The following is a 20,369-nucleotide window of genomic DNA, read 5'->3' on the forward strand; positions in this document are numbered from 1 at the left end:
GCCCCTCCTCCTTACTCTCTTCCCCCTTTAGCACCACATGCTGTTCAACTCGCATAAGAATGGGCCATGGAATAAACATATTCTTCAGCAGAGGTGGGAGAAGTTGTCAGAGTAAAAGTATTAACTACCAGAGTGCAGTACTCCGTTACAAGTAAAAGTCCTGCATTCAAAGTCTTATTAAAGTTAAAGTGAAAAAGTATATGCATGGAAATATACTTAAATTACCAAAAGTAAAAGGACTTGTTGTGCAAACTGGTCCATTTGAGTAAATGTTCTTAAGTTACTTCCCACATCTGTTTGTTAGGCAGTGATGTAAAGTACATTTACTCAAGTACTTACTTACAGTATTTTACTTGAGTATTTACATTTTTTTGGCTGCTTTTTACTTCTACCCCACTACAAATCAGAGGTACAGTACTTCTACCCCACTACATTTATTTAGTTTGCAGAGGCACTTTAAGACTTTAGCTACACCTGGATTGACATTCACAAGCTACCCTGTAGTTAAAAAGTAATTAGAATTAGCCGCACCTTTACCAGCTTTGATAAACACTTGAATGCATCAATAACTATAATCATAACATATTAAATATAAGCCAATCTGCACAAGTACTTTCCCTTTTTGTACTTTAAGTATATATTGAGGCTAAGACTTTTACTTATGTAACATTTCAAATGCAGGATTTGACTTTTAGTATTCCAACACTGGTAGTTTTACTGAAGTGCACGACCTGAGTACTTCTTCCACCACTTATTTGAGGGATCAGTTTTATTCTCTGTGCTGCTTTTCAATCACAATGTGCATCATGTTGTTAGAGATTGTTGATTATGTGATGGTAGTGTACACTGAAGTTATTTGAGCAAACATACAGATTAATAAGAACGGTTTTTATTACATTTCTCTGCAAACATATCCGAGCTAGACTTGTTACAAATCTTTATGCAATATTGAGACATTTTTAATCACACCCCCCCCCGCCCCCAAAACCAACATTGTGCATTCAACACTAATACACTAGTGACCACTGAAAGTACAAGACAGACATGGAAACATCCACAGCAATAATATACACACAAGTAGTTCCTCAAGTGATTACATTCTTGCAAAAATAAATCACTTTCAATGAATTAGTGTCTGCATACATTTATATATATTCAACACGTTAAAATCAGCTGCTTCAACAACAACATTTCCATAATAAACACACTTTGTGAGTGGGTCCATGGGTTTTCTTAGAAGCATTGCCTTGCCATTCTCTCCTCGTCGACAGCAGTTTGCAAAGCCTCTACCATTCCTGCGGATGACAGATAAGACATAATGAATAAAGGCCGAGCACATGCGTCGATACAGATTTTGGTCCGTCATGGCATTAGGTCTAAACTGAGCTGATCCCAGAAAAATGGGAAATAGATTCTTGACTACTTTTTTCACAATGCTGCATCATATTTAACAGCAATCCAAGAAGGTTAATGTTGATTTTGTTTCATAACATATTGCTCATTGGAAAGAAAAGATCAAGATGTAGTTTGTACAAACCCATGAATGTCTTGGCATAGTCCACCAAGTCCGGAAGTCCTTCCTCAATATTGTAAGTGCTTTTCCCCATTGCATTGTAGAATTCATTGGCTTTCTGAGAAACAAAAGTGATACAAGTGTGAGTAAAATGCATTCCCACTTGTCTTGTATGCTGTAAAAAAGGGCAAGCTTGAGGACACTTTACCTGGACCTGTGCATACACCTTCTCCTCCAGCTCTGCCACACGGGAAATGGAATCATACACACTGGTATCCACAACAGATTCCTACAAAAGGCACACAAAAGCATACAGAAACACATTTAAAGCAAATTATACAAAGGATACAATCAATGTTAAAATGTAGGTTTATGTAGTGCAAGCTGACCTCCTCTGTGGAGCTTTCTAACGGCTCTTGTGCCTGTACTGCACAGTTGGCCTTGGAATTGCCTTTCAGTTCCTTCACTCTGCAAAAGATTAGAACATGTTTCAAGTTTTCTGTTTATAATAAAACGTTTGTTTCCTTTAAAAAAAAACAAAAAACTTATATTTTGAATAAAAAAAATAAGGTACACTAAATGTGTACCTGTCAGCATAACGTAGAGTGTTCATTGTGTATTCACAGGAAGCCAGGCCTGGAGACACCATAGCAATCTGTGGATGGAGAGAAGGAAACATACATCTACAAACGTTCTGTACTTACACTCCCACATGTTCAAATTCATACAAGTTTGGGGTTTAACTTACCATGCAGGTCCTGGACTTCTCTCCAATAAAGGAATCCCTGAGCACTTTTGTCAATGTGCTCATCCGGAAAGGAATGTGGTCGCTGTTCATTCCCAGTGAACGGATGCACTCCTACAAGACACAAGAATGACACACAGGCATATTGAGTGTGGGTTTTTAAATTCCTTTTAAGTGCTGTGCTTGTACATTTATAAATATTCTGGCAGAGTTTTGGGAATGTCAGATATGTTTTGCATTTGGAGCATTGAACTCAGCTTTTTGTCATTTGAAAGTACCAGAGTTACTTCTTATGTTCCCAAACTGAGTTGTAAGAGAGAAAATGGTGCTCATCTCACTTTTCATTCACAGCCCCTTATCTTGTGTGCACCACTCCACAGCAATCAAAGCGTACCTTGAGAGCCAGCAGGCTGCGGTTGATCTCGGCCGTCTCCACCAAAGTGCTCCGGTCATTGCTGCTGACATCAGTGCCGCGCTCGTTGCCAGCCAAATCAACAAGAGAAAACTTGCCGTGCATCGTGGTCGCACGGTCGTTGCGCCGTAGGACAATCTGAAGGATGGCATGGGAGCGGGAGGAGTTGGCGTTGGCCGAGGTCTGGCCTGATGTTCTGGAGAAACAGTAGGCAAAAGGAATGTCGTTAATGTCATATATTTTTTGAGCTGAATGACACAAATGTCAGAACTAAAGTGTACGTTTTTAAATAAACAAGAAGTTAAGAGGAATGAAACATTATTTCATGGAACCATGTACGGGGTTCACATAACTGGTACGCAGGTATGCATGCGCGGCAAAAATCAGAATTACGTAACGTCACTTGTGTCACTTCGCGTACCTCAAAACAAAAACACATTTGGTCTACACGTGTTTCTTGTCAACAGTCAAAGGAATAAACTACGAGACATGTAAAAAAAAAAAAAGACATTAAGCAGCTCCGTTGCCGTTTCGATCCCTGCAAAGAATAGTCGGACTTTCTATGACTGATTGAACTGGAGCGGGGCGAGCCGCGCAGGACATAACCGACGGACCTGTGAAGCTTACAGGAGGCAGAGGCTTAGATCACCGGACCACAGAGTTGGTCGCCGTGTGCACAGACAGGGTTAACGTCGGTATGAACAACAGAATTGTGCCAAAACTCCGCCAACTGGCTGCAGTGGGAGACTCCCCTGCGCACATTCTGTGACCCGCGCACACACTGGAGAACTGCGCAAAATCAGCTGATCACAACGTTCACGCTCTGTGGTTAAGCTGCTGCAGTTTGATTTACAACAAAGTGGAGTAAAACACACAGCTGCAAACTTACTCAGGGTGTTAATGGAAGAGTTTGAAATCAGACAGAGGTGGAAGAAGTACTCAGATATTGTACTTGAGTAAAAGTAGAAGTACCAGAGTGTTTCTCGTTACAATAAAAGTCCTGCATTCAAAATGTTACTCAAGTAAAATTAGAAAAGTATTATCATCAAAATATAGTTAAAGTACCAAAAGTAAAAGTAGTCATTGTGCAGATTGGTCAATTTCAGAATAATATATATGATATGTTTTGTAACGATTGATCATTAAAGTGTTCTCAAAGCTGGTAAAGGTGCAGCTAGTTTTACAAATTAGATTAAAGTCAAGTAAAGTACAAATATCTCAAAATTGTACTTAAGTAGAGTACTTGAAGAAGTGTACTTCGTAACTTCCCACATCTGAAATCAGATATGACTTCAAGTCAGGGGCGGATCAGCTTCCCCCCCACTGTAGAGCCTTGCCCCCCCCAGCTGCCCCCCTAACTTTTGTTTCCTTAAAACTGTACTACAACAAACCTACACTATTTCCACAAGCTTCTCAAGCAACGAAACAAGCATTATATTAGTTAAAAGCGAATCATTTTAAATATCATTTTTAGGCCCGTTAAAAACGTAGCTACGGCCCTGCATTAAACTGCGGAGCGGCGTTCACACAGACCGCGGCTCACAGAGCTGCAGAGAGGGAGCGAGCTATCCCAGCACCTATGGATCAGCTTCCCCTGGGAGCATTTCCCCTTCCACTAGTTTTGTTTTTACTAAGGACGAGAGCTTGAAACTAAATATTAATAAAACGCTGCTGTTTGAATCGATAGCGTTTAACAGATGGGCGCTGTTTGGGGCGTTACGTTACAAAATACTAGGCAGACAGCGTCAGCTGGGAGATCGATCACTTTGCTAAACTACGCGGTAGCCTACTATTAAATCCACGTAAACTACACATCACAGCCATGAGGCCAGATCAATGAAACCAGGATACATCCTTTACCGTAAAAACTGGATCTAAACACAGCTGCCTGTGTGCGTTTGATAAATACTTTCTGATGATATGCTACTTATTAGCTAGGCTACATGGCCCTAACGTGTAAAGTTATACAAGCATTTGTACCAGTGCTTTTCACAAGTAGACTCTTGCAGGCCAGAGTAGCTGGAGTGATTCAAAACAACAAAAAGACATATCTGAGAAGTGATCAGGATGAACAGAAAGAGGAAAAGGAAAAGAGAGTTCACTGAAGAGACCAGGAGGGTCAGAGCAGGAGGAAGAGGAGGAGATGAAGAGACCAGGAGGGTCAGAGCAGGAGGAAGAGGAGGAGATGAAGACATTAGTGAAGAAGAAGAAATGTATGTGAGGAATAAAGATGAAGTATCAGAAAGAGGGCCAGAGGCAGGGATCAGGAGGCAGATGAAACTCCAGCTGGACCACATGGTATGTTCTTATTCTCCTTACATGTTCCATTACAGCAGCACAATCTAGCAGCTCTTAGTATTGACAAATATTGATTGAAATGTGTTGCTGCACAGGTCACCTTTAGTTCTCTGAAGAGATGGGTGATGCCATTTGTGTACTTAATTATAACTAAGTACTTATAGTATGCAGAATTAGAGTATTCTCTGAATCGGGTGCCTTTTGGGTCTTTATATATTTGAAAAATTAAACCAAAATGGTTGGTCAACATCTGGTAGTGGACTACTTACATGTTCCCACCCCAGGCACAACATATAAATAATTACTAGGAATTTACTTGAAAAAAGGGTTGAAGTTTGACAAAAAGTAGCCATGATACCTTGTTTAGCTAAGATATGGCACCACATGGAAATCAAGGACATTACAAAATTGTAATATTTTGCAAAACTATTGTTTATTTTGTAATAAACAATTATTTACTATTATTAATTCATATAACAGAGTTGAAATGTTGAGTTTGTCAATCTTAATCTGAAAATACAAAAACTGAAATATAGGTAAGAGAAGAAACTGACACTTGTGATGTAATTCCCTCAATGCAGATCACACATGGACTGATCCATTATTTTAATAGGAGGGTAAATGGTATGGCGTGACAGGGTTGAAACAAACTGAGGGACGTGTGTCAATATTGCAATTTCATAGATAATTCAAGTATTTTTTCAGAATTTATTTTTGATCAGTTAAAGTTGACAAGAATATGATTATATTAGCAGCAACATTTTGGAATAATTGGCCATTTTGATTTGTTTAATATTAAATTAATATGTAATAATGCTTAGTGAGCATATGCAAATATGTCTGTCTAATACTAAGACAACACATTTTTTAAAAACAAAATATATATTTAATTTTACATTGTAATGCAAAACAACCTGTTCCATTAATTAATTGCTTTAAAATACATTTTGTAGTTTCCTTTCATTTAAAATTATTGAAGTAAGCTTGGGGGACTCAAAGGGCACCCGATTGTTTGTCTGAACACCTTGTTTCTCTTGTGCATTAAGAACACTTGTGTTAGGGCATGAATGAAATCATGGGACGGGTGGCGCAGTGGTCTGTGCGTTTGATCATCAGATCAAGGGGGCGTTGGGGAACTCCAGTTCGAAACCCGCTCCCGCCCCACTGCGTCAGACCGTTGTGTCCTTGGGCAAGACACTTCACCCGAATTTGCTCCTGTGGGTATTGTCCACAGTAGATGACCATATGATCTGTATGTGTAATGAGTCTTTGATAAAGCGCTATAATAAATATAAGGATTATTATTATATTATTAACAATAAATAGGTTATATACAAAATACCACGTACTGTCCGCCCTCCCATGCCACCCTGGCATGACCTCTTGCCAAGAATATTGCCACCCCATGTAAAATGTTCTAGAACCGCCACTGCTTCAAGTCATGTGATAATTTCTTAGTATTTGCTCCTCCAACTTGGCCTCAGGAAATGCAAGGACTTCACAGTTTTGGAGAAAGCAAATTGGAGGCTTAAAAAGAGACAGGGAGGTGCATCTTCATCATCTAGCATGCAAGAAGTGTAAATAGAGGACAGTGAAGGAGACACTGAGGAGGCCCACGCTTCGTGTGGGGTGAGTACCAAACGCTGTCCCCTGGTACTCATCTGAGTAACTCACTAAAAAAAAGTGATGTGCACCCCTGACTATGTAGCATTAGTTTGAAACATTCTTCAAACAAAAGTACCTGCATGAACTACCCATCTGGATAATCTTGATGACCTCTTCTGATGTGGTCACATAGACCTCCTCCAGGCCCACCACCTGGACCTGCTGTCGTTCATCCTCCAGGACACGGAGCTTGGTCTTCTTATTGATTAGGTCATACACCTAATTCAGAAAGGATATTTTTCTTTTAGCATAACTTGAATAAGTTATTTTTTTAATGTCAAATGCTATTCAAATAGGTAGTTTTTTTTCCTTACTTTTCCATTGTAAATCTCGAAGAAGCTGACATAAGCAGAGAGATCCAGGTTGACATACCTTCTGTGGTTCATATAGGTGAAAACATCCTGGGCTAGAAGGGAAATACTCAAATATTATTCAAAGTGAACCTCTCATGTAGGTAGGGCTGCACTTAAAAAGGATTGTTATTATCAACTAATCTGTAGATTATTGTCCAAATTGATAAATATAACATTAAAATGTCAGGATATCCAGGTTTCTCTAACTACAATTTGGTGTCTTTAAATGTTAAGTGTTGTCTGTGCAAAACCAGAATATAATCAATTAAATATGATATAAAACAGTATCTGCACATGTTAGGGTACACATTAAATGACTTTTTAAGATGGTTGCAGTCCTACCTGCCATGGCGTAGATTCCCTTTGAACTGTTCTGCTGCTTGCCTGTGAAATCACCTCCCATTGTCTAGAAAAATGGACCAAAGAGGTAAAAAGATAAATAAATAAAACTCTAGTAACTTGGAATATAAGTCAATGACATACAGCAATCAGAGGCTTACATGAGTCTTCCCACTTCCAGTCTGGCCGTATGCGAAACATGTTGCCATGCCACCGTCGAAAATGGACTGCACCAAAGGTTTGGCTGTGAACCTTAAGAAAAAAAACAAGGGGCTTACTTTTTAAAAATCAACATAAAAAAAACGAATTTGATGCATGTACGTTTTCAACAAATGTACTCCTGATTTACACTGTAGTTCCATACTGAACACGCCGTTTACACTTTCCCTCTCACACAATGTTTTTCACAGCTTGTGGGCAATGAGAAAAAACCCACAAGAGAGAGAAGACAAAGTGAGATCCCTTATATGATATTCCCAAGAAAAAAGATTCTGATAAACAGACGATTAAATGCAATCAGATCCATCTCCTTGCTAATTGAAAAGGGATGTGAGGGAATTACTTGTAGACCAGTTCGTTGGTGGCGGTCTCGTTAAAGGAGTAGTCGAGTTGGAAGACTTGGTTGTCCAAGTACTTGGTGAGGTCCACCTTCTGTTTTGGCTCATGGACCAGCAGTGCCCCTTTCCCAGGTATAGACACCACATCTATCTCTTTTCTGGTAATCTCTGGAATACACAAGAATGTTAAAATTAAGCAAATGTCCCAATATGTATTTCACTGTTTTGTTAATTACTCCTTTATATGCAGATACAGTTCACAATATGTTTGAAATCACTTCCAGTATACCTGGTTTGTTAAAGGGTCGCTTGCGAACGCATACACTAATCCTGTGAGGTTCGATCTGTGAAAACACAACATGAGCGATAAGTATGGCTGTAATGGCAAACCAGCGTACTTCTTAAAAAGGTACATTGTTCTTGAGTCCAAACTAACATGGTCAGTAGTTGATAAGGGGGTTATTTCTAAGGTCTCTCTGAAGTGTTGGATCATCTCATAGAACTTCTGGTTTGGCCGAGAAGCTTCTCCAAACTAAAAGGGAACAAAGGGAATGTGAGATGGAGTTTCCCTCATGTCAAACTCTAATAAAAAAAAAAAAAAAAAAATAGACGAAAGATTTTTTTTAAACTTTCAGGATTCCCTGGAAGAAGAGATCTTGTATCTCAATGGGACATTCCTGGATACATAAAGGATAGATAAAAATAAAGGATAAATAAAAACTCACCTTTCCCCTCTTTGTCTGCCCATCGGGAGGCTTTGCAACACAAGACAGCCTTTTGCTGCCTTTGTTTATCTCTGGGTGGGCTACAGATTTTCTTCTGCCTAAAGTGCATAGAAATAATGTATACTTTCTTTGTTTGTCAAATAAAAACACCCTAATAACTTTACATATCATTGTCATCATTGCAATACCCAACACATCTTAACACATAACTTGTATAATAAGCCTCAGATCATTAACCACCTGTTAATACTACTCATAGAACATTGAGTTGATATGGTCTATGTGTGTTTAATTACCAACACATGTTTGTCTTAAATGAAACAAATAATCCTATGCAGGAGAAAAAGAAAGCTGCAATTGTGGCAGGACTGTGAAGAGCTTTCTCTCTCTCTTTGTGCATGGAATATGTCTATAGATCTAGGTGATCTGGTGGATACATATTATTATGTTGATGATAAATGATTTACTGACATTTGACAGCAGACAGAAGAGGCATTTTATCTGGTTCATTTTCCTTTACTGACTGTCGGGCAACAGACAGGTTCTCAGCTGATGAAGCCTCATTCTTTCTACGTTGCTGATTAGAAGGTACTAGAAAAAGGTGAAAGAAAGGGTGCATTTGAGTTAAAAAGATGACAAATTGAACTAATCGCAACACATATCTTTGAACTATGTATATACTTAGCAATTACAATATATGCATGTTTGGTGCAACAAAATGTGCCTTGTTTTCTTTGAAAATGTTCTAGTTTGTTAATTATTTTCTCTACCAACCAGAGGGTGTGAGGACTGATGAAGGGGGGGGATCCTGGTGAACCGGTTCCCGGTTTGCCCGAGTAGACTCAGAGGTTGGGACTGGTGCGAGGTCAGGGGGCGGGGCCGGGACCTGGAACATGCACGTCTGCCGGTTCTGAGATCGATTGGCACTTACTGAAAGTAAGACAAATCCAAGTCAAACAGCCGCAGTATGATTGTTAGTGTCTGCCAGTAAATATAGTAGAGTATTTCAGGCAGGTTTTTTCTGGGGTTAGAGGTTGTGTGGTGTTATGGAAGGAGGACTGAAAGCAAAAAGGGGAACAATTTCTTCTACCATTTTAAGATAAAACAATATCCTTCAAAGACCCATAGTGACAGAGAAGTGCGCCATGAGAGAGATTATCAGAGGTAGAGGAAATCTTTAATTTAAGTGTGGCAGATGATTACATATTTGAAATTTGCATATAAAGTATTACTAAGATGAATAGTGTCACAACATTCTACAATTCTATCCTAAATGGATAAACAAACTAATACAAAAGTTTTAAGGAATGATACTGAGCACGCTACACCAGAAGTGAGAGCAGATTCATGGAAAAATAGATAGTTCTACAGGCTCAGAACTACACAATACCCATAGTTGATTATTTGCATCAGTGTGCCATAAATCTTAAACTAAAGTTAGGGCTGGGCGATTTTTTCGGTTTTAACGATTCATTTGCATTTTTACTTTCCTACAGTTTGTGAAATGGCTGAACCGAAAAATCGCGATTTAAAAACATTTCTAGACTCCGCAGATTTGTTTTGCTTTAAGGGATTCCGTAGTAGCTTACTCTCTCACTTTCCAGAACGTGCACAAAACTCAGCCACATTGCCTGTGACTACCCGAAGAGATCCTGCATTTTAGCCATGCCTCATTTCGCTCTATTTGCTTTTTCCAGCGCTGTTTTTGCATGGGGCTGATTCTGTGAGCTGCAGGCAGCTGACCACGCCCCCCTGCAGGAGAGGGGAGCGTGCTTTGAGATCAGCTGCTTGGCTGTCAGAAGAGGGGGAGAAAAAGAGATCTCCGACCTCCGTGTTTTATTCTTATAGAAGTAAGAAGAGAAGTAATGGGGCAGAAACCCTCCTTTTTACGCAGCGGTCCAGACATAGACATCAAACGGCACACATATTCAGTTGGCAGTTACTTTGGCATTAGGGCAGGGATATCTAGATACTTTCCAAGGAACTTTGACATAATGAATTGTGCTACTTTTAAAGCAAGCAACAATGTTTTCAAATCTGTAATCAAAAAGCTCCTCAAAAACACCAAAAAGCTCCTCAAAAACACTATCGAAGCAGTTCCTGCCGTTGCTACGTTAGTTCAAAAAGTAACAACGGACTACTTTTCTTAGCGGATGCATGTCAATTTAAATCAATACATAAAACTATTTTTTAAATCAATAAAATCATTTTCTAAATCCATAAAAGCATTTCAATTAATATTGGGAGTCATGTCATTACTTTGTTGAGAATGTGGCCATGTGTAATAAGCGGGATAATGGGCACATTGCATAATGTGCCTTCATGCCGATCTAGATCCCTCCGCAAAAAAAATGGCTCGTTTGCGGGCGAGAGCCGGCTCCCGTCGTTCACTTAAAAGAGCCGGCTCTTTTAGCCGGCTCTTTTAGCCGGCTCGTTCGCGACCGACACATCACTACTGACAGTGTCGTCTACCTCCCAGTCAAAGCAGGACAAAATTGAAGCTGAGCTGTCATCCTATTTGTTGTTGTCTGAGACAGACCCTGATACAGACCCACTGCAGTGGTGGAAGCTACATGAAGCTAACTTCCCAAGACTGAGTAATCTGGCCAAGAAATATCTCTCCATTCCTGCCACAAGTAGAAAAAAATTGAAAAAAACCGAGGTTTAAATCGAAAATTGTCCATTAGTTAGAAGGAAAAAAAATCGCCCAGCCCTAACTAAAGTAGATGATTCTTTAGGAATAATCAGTGGCCAGGCCTATCAGAGTTTAGGAATGTGGATTTAGTTTGCACTTATACCCTGATCCGATTAACAAAGAAGTGATGAAAACTAATTATGCCAACCTGACTCTTCAGCCTTGGGGACTGCAGGGGCTTTTGGAAGGAAACAAGCTGTTAGGAGCCAATATACAGGACATGACAATCTTAAACAAAACAAATGAATTATTTACATACAGGAGAAAGGGGCAGGAATCCTGGATGAGCGCAGTCGACCCTCATACTTCTACGGAAGAAAAACAGAGAGGGAAGAATTACTCATTTCAGTTATTACGATTTTTTAAGCGATTGCATCCAGGACTAATGATGGACCCATGTTTTCCCAATACAAACCATGAGTAAAATTACCACTTAACTTTGACATTTTATTTAGAGTATTTTTGTTGTAGAATAGACCTAACAAGGTAGGATGTCAAATAAGAGTAATTTGATCATAGCTGGCTGGTTAAAATCTTGAAATTGTAAATGTTCAAATATGATGTTACAAGTTGACATTGAAGAACACGCTGCACCAGAGGTGGGGACTGGAGTCACATGACTTGACTCGGACTCGAGTCACCTGACTTGACTCGCATATTTTTTGACTTGAGACTTGCTTGACTAACATTGATAAAAGACTTGACTTTGACTTGGTATTCATGAGTTGAGACTTGACTTAAGCTTGAGACAGATGACTTGAAAGGACTTGACTGTTTAAAATTAAATATTTGCGTCTGTTTTTGTAGTGAGATATTACGTTGAGTTTTTTCGCAAAAACGTGATTATAGCGCCATGCGCGCAAACCTGGCAACCCACTAGAAGGTAGGAGTCTCAGTTAACATGGCAGCGGCTAGCTTTACTCTAAAAATAGTGAAGTTTGGATTCAAGGATTATGTTGTCGATGACGGTAATAAGAAGAGAACAGCGGTATGCAGGGTCTGCAGCATAAAGATCAGTGACACGACCACCACAACATCCAACTTCATTCGTCACTACAAAAAAAACCACAGAGAAAGGGGCGTGCATGTGTTGTGTTAGCTTGAAAGCTAACGTTAAGTTTAAGCTACGTTAGACTTGGTTTCAAATCGATTAAGCATTGCAAAGAGAAGACAAAACGGTAAATAAACACTAGAACCGCCAAGGGATTCATTCCAGGGGTGTCAAACTCAAGGCCCGGGGGCCAAATCCGGCCCGCGACTTCATTTTATGTGGCCCACAAGAGCTTGCAAAGAATATAATGCGTTTATTATACGGTTACATGCCACTTTACAGTTTATCTATATATGTTCATTTTAATTCATTTATCCTTAATTGTATTAATCTGTGTGAATCTGCTGTCCTGTTTTTCAATTTAACCCTGTTGCTGTTAAACTATTGAATTTCCCCACAGGGATTAATAAAGGTCCATCTTATCTTATTTTACAGAAGCGCGTTGTAAATAAACTACCATCCCTACATCCCACAATGCATCTCATTTTGTGACATGCGCACTGAAGAGACTTCTGGCTTTCAGACGTAGTTAATTATGAAGTTATTACCCTATCCAATAAAACGCCAATGCAGAGGCAATAATATAATATAATACATTATTTCATATATATATTATGTATTTATATATGTATATTTATATAGTTACAACCGGCCCTTTGAGTGCAACCATAATGCTAATGTGGCCCACGATGAAATTAAGTTTGACACCCCTGATTTAGACTAACCCTGATACTGACGGGCTGTCAGGAGAGGGAGAGAGAGAGAGGAAAAGAGATGCCTCGTTTATTTCCCCTGTGTTATTATCAGAAGTTACTGTAAACTTTTGAATAATGTAGCTCTACTTTTAGTAGTTTGTTTAGATGTTTTAATTATGTTGTTTTTGTTTGTAGAAGTGCACAATTCCTTGATTTATTGTAAAAATGAATCTGAACTTTTTGATCTGTTAAGCAATTTCTAAATTAAGGCGAGACACGGCAGGCAAAAACATCGTTTTTCAAGTAGCCTACTGGTCAATTTTGAGATTGTATGCTATTCTGATTCTATAACATGTTTTCTTTCAGGCTTTTGGAAGGAAAACGTACAAAATACACATTTAAGTGTTCATTTTACTATAGTTTGTCTATTTGCGTCTGTAGATTTCTCCTAAATTCACCAAAAGTTAGCATTCTAACGTAACATAAAGTACCGCGACCGCTGTGTGCACCATGTTAACAGAGATATCGTTGGAAAGCTGTGTCTCTCCTGCACAATCTCATCGGATCCTAATATGGTCATTTCCTTTGTATCAGCAACCAATCGTGAATGCACAAAGGGGTCTTAAACCAAGAAATGAAATATCATTGGCTGGTGTCAATTTCTGACAACGTGATTCGTTCAGATGCGTCACGTGGTGTGCTAAAACACTTCCTGGTTAGCTTTCCGCTAGAAATTGAAATCTCAAAATGGCAAAATTACGGCGAAAAAAACGTTCACAGAGAAGACGACAACAATTGTCACTTGCACAAAGCAAGGTTATACAAAAAACAAATGACCCCGAACATGAAATACCTTCACGGAGTGCGTCGATGCGCAAGCTGTCATCCAAAGACCAGGAGGGTTTAGCTAGCGCCTCACTGCAATCTATAAAGGTTGTTTTCTCAAAATGAGTTTTTTCTCCTACTCCGAGTTCGAAATGTCAACTTCAGTAGCACGTAGATACACCAAACCTTCCAGTTATATTCCTATCAATATTATGAAGGGGTTGTTCATATATCATTCATAGCCTGAATTATACAACATTGTATACCTAAAAACATGGCGAAAATTGATATTTTAGGGCTGTTGACAGTATTTTCTGATTTATGGAGTGATAAAAAGAGATATCCAATATCCCTTCTGTAAAAGACTTAGATACTAATATGACTACAAAATGAAACAAGAATTTTGAACCTGGCTTTATCCAAAGTTCAGATTTCGATTCCTGAAATGTGTTAAAATATGTGCATATTTAATGAGATAATGGCTAATTTGAATATTTAAACATGCTATTTCAGAAAACTTGTAATACAAAAGACAATTGCCTCATTGTAAGTAATTAACTGGAGACATTTCTAGCTGATACCTTTAAGTTAAAAAAAATTACCCTATTCACCTGGGGTGTCTCGCCTTAAGTGAGTTTTAAATCGTCCTACTTAGTTTAAAAGGAAATTATGAAGAGGAACAAATTAAATGATTTGAAAATTATATCTATGTGCTGACGCTGTTGGCGGTTCTAGTGTTAACATACATTTAAATTAAATATGTGTAATGGAAAATGCCACATACGATTTTCTTACCTGGAATTCTGCCTTTTTGAACAGACTTTTTGATTGAGTCCTAGCTATATTGTCTGCAGTTCTAGGGGTAATATGAATCGGTCTAAATTAGATTTCAAATGATTAACTGTATGTAATGAATATCATAGTGTGGGTTGAATCTATTTTCATAACCACTGTCTTTTAACTGATTAAATGCGGAAACTGGGCTTATTCATCAGAATTTCGTATGACTTGACTTGCTTGACCCGAGCAATGACTTGACTCACCACAGTGACTTGGGACTTGCTCATGTAGGACTAACCTCCACCTCTGCGCTGCACTAATCCTTTGTTACGTGGAAAATAAATGTATCACTTACCTTGTCTAGAGCAGGAGGGGGTGGCTCGGTGGCATTGTTGGTGGCATTCTTTATGTGGTCCAAAAGCTCTGGATTGAGTGTGCATAGCTCACTCAAATCAACCTAAAGTCAACAACAAATACACCTTAAGTTAAATTATGAAACATGAAATAATGGACCAACAGAATAAGGGCTATTTCACATAAATGGGTGTCAAAAGGGCTTAGCTCATAAAGGCTATCAAGAACATAGCCACGTTCACACCAAGTACTTTGCCGTACTTAGTTCCCAGCACCCGATCGCGTCCACACCGGAATAAGTTCCCTGAGGGAAGATTACGCAAATGAGCCGCTGACGTCACTTCGTCTTTTTCTGCTTTGGGTTTACTGGCAGGCCGCAAACAACTTCACGGCGTATACTGCCACCCGAAGTCCCCGGAGTTGGGGACTGGCCAGATCGCCGACACCTCCTCATCACCCAACCGCTCCCATGTTTTTTTTTGTGTTGCCATAACTTAGTCTCTCTGCGTTTGTGCGCTGGGCGAATGCTAATAATGCGAGGATAATAAAATGGCGGGGCTACAAAAAAAAATTTGGTTTGAGTTTTACGGGGCATGGTTTGCAATTCGCCCAGCCAATCAGAACTGGGGCACTTTTTTTCCCCCAGGAGAGTACCACCTCTCTAACAGGCACTAAATGGGGGTCAAAGTTCCCGGCACTAAGTACTCTTTTTGGTGTGAACGCGGCATAAGGGGTACCAACGGAACTAAACGGGAAAAGTACTCCGGTGTGAACGCGCCAAATTTGTCGTCAACGAGTTAGGCAACCATTGTGTACGCAAATTACATGAGGGTTTAAAGTTTTAAAAACAGTAGGAAGTTTTAAATATGTTGAAATCATGTTAGACACCAAGTCAAATGAAATGTTCATGAATGTTTAGCATTATACCAGGCTAAAAGCAACAACAAATTGTTCAGGAATCTTCAAATCCTTTGTTTAATACATTTAAAAGTCCCCTATTATACTGTTCTTTTAGTATATTATAGGTCTCAGATATATACAAAACATGTCTCTGAAGTGTTTGGCTCGAAATACCCAACAGATCACCCATTGTAGTATTACCCCTGTTTCCGCCCTGTTTCAAAAGTGCTGATTCTCTGTCTGTTACTTTAGATGAAAACAAGGAGCCCCTCCCCACGCCCCTCTGGGAGATATTTGGTTAAAAATAACACAATGGTGCTCTAGGAGGAGACTCAGGTGATAAGGTGGGGGGGGGGGGGGGTTGGTTATTGGCTAATGGTTACACAAGCCAAAAATCGTTATGACATCATAAAGTGGCCAAATTTTCATTTTCAGACAGGTTTTTATATAAATGGATCAGGACAAAAAGTGAGCGAATCTTTTTTCCTGAAACTTTCAGAATCTCTTTAAACAGAGGGGACACATGTTTACGTATAAAAGACATGAAATAGCGAGACTAAGAGATCTCATCATTCCAGCCTTGGTCATTATTACATTTTGTTCTGCTGTTAAGTAATGATATCTACTATATATATACACATTGTTAACACTTCATCACTTTTATTCCAAACATGTTCTTATCAGGGTTTCCGCTAGGATTTTTTCTCGCCGGTCAAATGTCCGGGCAGAATTTATTTTACCGGACAAATTTGAAACTTACCGGTCATATTTCAATAATAAGAGTTGTGTAGCAGAGTTTCCGTAAGCAGGTAATTACCGGACTATGAGCAGATATGCTGATGTTTAAAACTCAGTTCACGGGGCTCATTTTTATATTGCTTCAGTTTATAATCGTAACAGATCGAAAACATTCAGATTAACTTTTCAATAAATTATTACACAAACATAATTATTACATTCAAACAAACTACTTGTAGTAGATAACGTACATTATTCAGAAGTTTACATCAACTTTGAATAATAACACGGGAGAAACGGATCCTCTCTTTTCCCCTCTCCCTCCTGACAGCCCGTCAGTTTCTCATGCAGCTCCTGCAGCTCGTTAAACAGAGGGCGGGGCTTCAGGTGATTATGCAGAGCTGCGTGTCTCGGTCTGACTCAGCAGCTGATCTGATCTCTCTCTCGCTCCGGTTACACTTCACTCGCGTTTATGTCCATATCGATCAGATCCAGCTCTCCTGATCGGCCTTTATAGAGAGCACCGATCAAACTATTAAGAGTGAATATCGACGATAATGACCAGCGGCCGATCTATCGGAGCATCCCCAATTATTACCAGACATTTTGACCGTCAGGTTTTGAATTTACCGTTTTTTTATAAATTTGACCAGCTAACAACCGGTAATTACCGGCTAACGGAAACCCTGGTTCTTATGTATCTTAACACAGGCAGAGGAAGTTTAAATTGTATTTGTAGTGTATGTATGGAAATTGCACATTTCATAAACATATTGTTTTTCAACTTTACAGTATGTTTGTGTAATTTGTATAACTATCAATAGTTGTAACATATAGCTTATCATGGACAAGTAATATAAATGTACTAATGACATGGCACATCTACAGGGGCGGATCTACCGGGGTACTAAAAAAAGTGCCTTGCCACCCCAGCTGGCATCTTTGTTTTGAAAGAAAAGTTGTGGCTCATCGGACATTTATGTCCGAGTGCAAGTGAATTAGGGGTGTTGAAAATAAACGTTTCTACGATGCATTGCGATGCGGACGATTCGGTATCGATGCAGTGACGGAAGAAAATCGGTTATAGCGTAGTAACGTTGCTTCCTGATTTTCCGGCCGCGGCTTTACTAGAACGTTTTTTTTCTTCTGTTACTTTAATATCAAATCGGTCGGTGACGCAGAGATCAGGGAACAGACGTGACAGCGGCACAACAACACCAAACACGGAGCAGTCTGCTTTATCCACCAACACAAGAACACCAGTCCAGAACCAACAGCAGAAGGACCCGCTCTGAATCACTCCGTGTCGCTGCGGCTCAGAGACACAGGGATTTATGTTTTTCAAAAATAATCGCGTTACAATCATGTCAGGTTTTTGGTGGATTTAATTAAGTCTTGGATTGCAGAGTATGAATGTCCCCTAGCAATTTTCAGACGATATATACGTGTGTAAAGTTTGTGAAGGCAGGAGGAAAAAAGCTTCTGCGATCACCGTCTCCTCTCCGTTCCTCCAAACCCCGCCCTGAAAATAATGAGTGACAGGCTGATAGTGACCCGATAGAAACTTTATTATTCACTTAAACACTGAGATATAATGAAGCCAACTTAATCTCATACATTCATGGGATTTATGTAACAGTAAGACAGAGAATGTAAGTGTGCACCCACATGCAGTATTTTTGTTTGTATATGCTATTGTAAATACTCCTGTTGTCTGCTGTGTTCAGACTCAAGTCCTGTGTGTGATGCCACATTCAGGGCATTCAGTGTCCTTTCTTTAACAGAAGTGTGTGTGTATACGTGTGTGTGTGTGTGTGTGTTTGTGTATTTTTGCGTTTGTGTGTATTGTGTTTGTTTCCCGGGGAAAACCCTCACGAGAAACACCGGCTGTTGTTATGCCTGCTGTGGCGTTAAATTACTCCGTTCTCCGCTTGTAATTATGCCGTTACAAGCTTCAAAGTTATATTTATCATCTGAATTTGCCGAAACAAGTTTAATATTCTGAAAGCCAAGACTTTGTTTAATTTAAATCAGATGAAAACAAACTGTAACGGACCCTGCCGTGTTATCTATGATTACTATACTCTTACGTTCATAATTTCAGCCGGAGGGAGGGGGGGCGGCGCTGCTGGAAGAGCAGATTGCAGTAAGAGGTGCTTGTCTTCGTCCCTTTACAAGCTTCAAAAATATATTTATCGTGTGATTTTGGAAATAAAAGTTTCATATTCTGAAAGCCAAGACTTTGTTTGTTTAAAATCAAACAAAACACCCGAACCCTGAAAAAAAATTGTTTTTTACGTAAATCCACGTTTATTCTGAAATGAGCCGTTGCGACTTCCGACTGATTTCGATAGAGCGGGTCACATATTCATTCAGACAAACATCGATGAGACAGTTAATTAATGTACTTATTGCAGCAGTCTTCATAGTTTTGGTACCCCTGCTGGTCTAAGAGTGAAACAAACCCATTCATTTTTCAGTTAAAATTCATTACATTATGTCTGCCACTTTATATATTTATATGTAAGGCTTTACTGATGTGCCACAATAATATCACCTAATGTTATTGAGTTAAAATATAAATATTGTGGCTTTCCAAGTTAACATTGATTGATATGACTGTGATTAAATCAGCAAATACTTCTGCCAGGGGATGCCACCCCTGAACATCTCCTGCCACCTGATGAATATGTGTCTAGATCCGCCCCTGAAAGTCTATAATCAAATTATATATATCATTATATAGAATTACTTTTTTTATTTGCACATCCAACGGATTGTTTTCCAGATACTCTGACGGGTTCACATTATTACACATTCTGTGTTTTCTGGGTTTACTCACCTCCTTTCCTCTGAACATATTTCTTTCATTCCATTCAACCATAACTGCGTACTTGACACTATCCGCGGACTTCACCGTTGCCAGATGCACTCGGCCTGTTTTAAACATAAAAACGTCACCGTCAAGCTTTGTTAACAACATACAGCGTTATTATTTGGGTAAAAATAGTAGGGTAAAAGTTTCTTTTTAAAACAACAGCAGCTCACCATCACTGCGGATGATTTTTACAGAGAGTCCAACAAGAAGTCTGGACAGGCTGGTTTCCATTTTAGCTCCTTTTTCTGTGCAGACAAATCAGAGTGCAGGTAACGTTAGCTTTTGAGAAATTAGCTAACTGATGCTACCTAGCAGGTATGTAGAAATCACTGCAAAACTACGGTCTTCGACAAATTAATGCATACCACCCCATACGGTAATATTCGATGATAGTACTGTCTTTAGTCATTCGTTCGTTTATCTTATATTACCAACAAACGTAAAAAAGATTCTTACCTAAAGCGTCAACGCCTGGTCAACGCCGCCAAACTTTCAAACTGGTGTTGCTTTCGGGTATTTGTTAGCTGATTGGTCGTCGCTCTTCTTCTATGGCTGTATGTTTTTCAAACTCAAAATCCAAATTGGCGTTATACTGCCACAACCTGGACTAGCAAGGAATGACATCTGCAATGAAATGGAACAAGAAAATCACAAATTGAAAGTTTCTTGATCTCCACCTTCAATGCAAACTTCTGAAGGGTGGAAGTAACTAAATCTGGAGGTGATTAAAAATGTAAATTGAACGATTGAGCGTTACATTTGATCTTTTATTTGAAACAATGTCTCTCTGATATCAACTCGCCTGTGTTACTGTCTTCTGTCAACAATTCATCATTTGCAAAACCA

The 20,369-nt window shown here is 39.3% G+C and overlaps 1 protein-coding gene across 2 annotated transcripts; it reads right to left on the reverse strand.

Moving 5' to 3' along the window:
• Window positions 1-873: 873 nt before the first annotated feature.
• kif2c (kinesin family member 2C) lies at window positions 874-20,045 on the reverse strand. Of its 2 annotated transcripts, XM_034104546.1 has the most exons (23): window positions 19,980-20,045; window positions 19,694-19,768; window positions 19,488-19,582; window positions 15,009-15,110; window positions 11,562-11,610; window positions 11,451-11,480; window positions 9,382-9,537; window positions 9,079-9,198; window positions 8,608-8,705; window positions 8,319-8,414; window positions 8,172-8,226; window positions 7,888-8,050; window positions 7,487-7,577; window positions 7,329-7,392; window positions 6,948-7,039; window positions 6,710-6,852; window positions 2,653-2,866; window positions 2,262-2,372; window positions 2,101-2,168; window positions 1,903-1,981; window positions 1,722-1,802; window positions 1,538-1,631; window positions 874-1,295 (listed from the first exon to the last, which is right to left on the reverse strand). In XM_034104546.1, the coding sequence occupies exons 2-23, from the start codon at window positions 19,752-19,754 to the stop codon at window positions 1,234-1,236; spliced, it is 2,124 nt and encodes a 707-aa protein (XP_033960437.1). In that variant the 5' UTR covers window positions 19,755-19,768; window positions 19,980-20,045; the 3' UTR covers window positions 874-1,233. The 2 variants fall into 2 exon arrangements, with proteins under 2 accessions (XP_033960437.1, XP_033960438.1); XM_034104547.1 differs by lacking the exon at window positions 11,451-11,480.
• Between the last annotated feature and the right edge of the window lie 324 nt (window positions 20,046-20,369).

Source organism: Pseudochaenichthys georgianus, chromosome 17, assembly GCF_902827115.2.
Source record: "Pseudochaenichthys georgianus chromosome 17, fPseGeo1.2, whole genome shotgun sequence".
Classification (NCBI taxonomy): Eukaryota; Metazoa; Chordata; class Actinopteri; order Perciformes; family Channichthyidae; genus Pseudochaenichthys; species Pseudochaenichthys georgianus.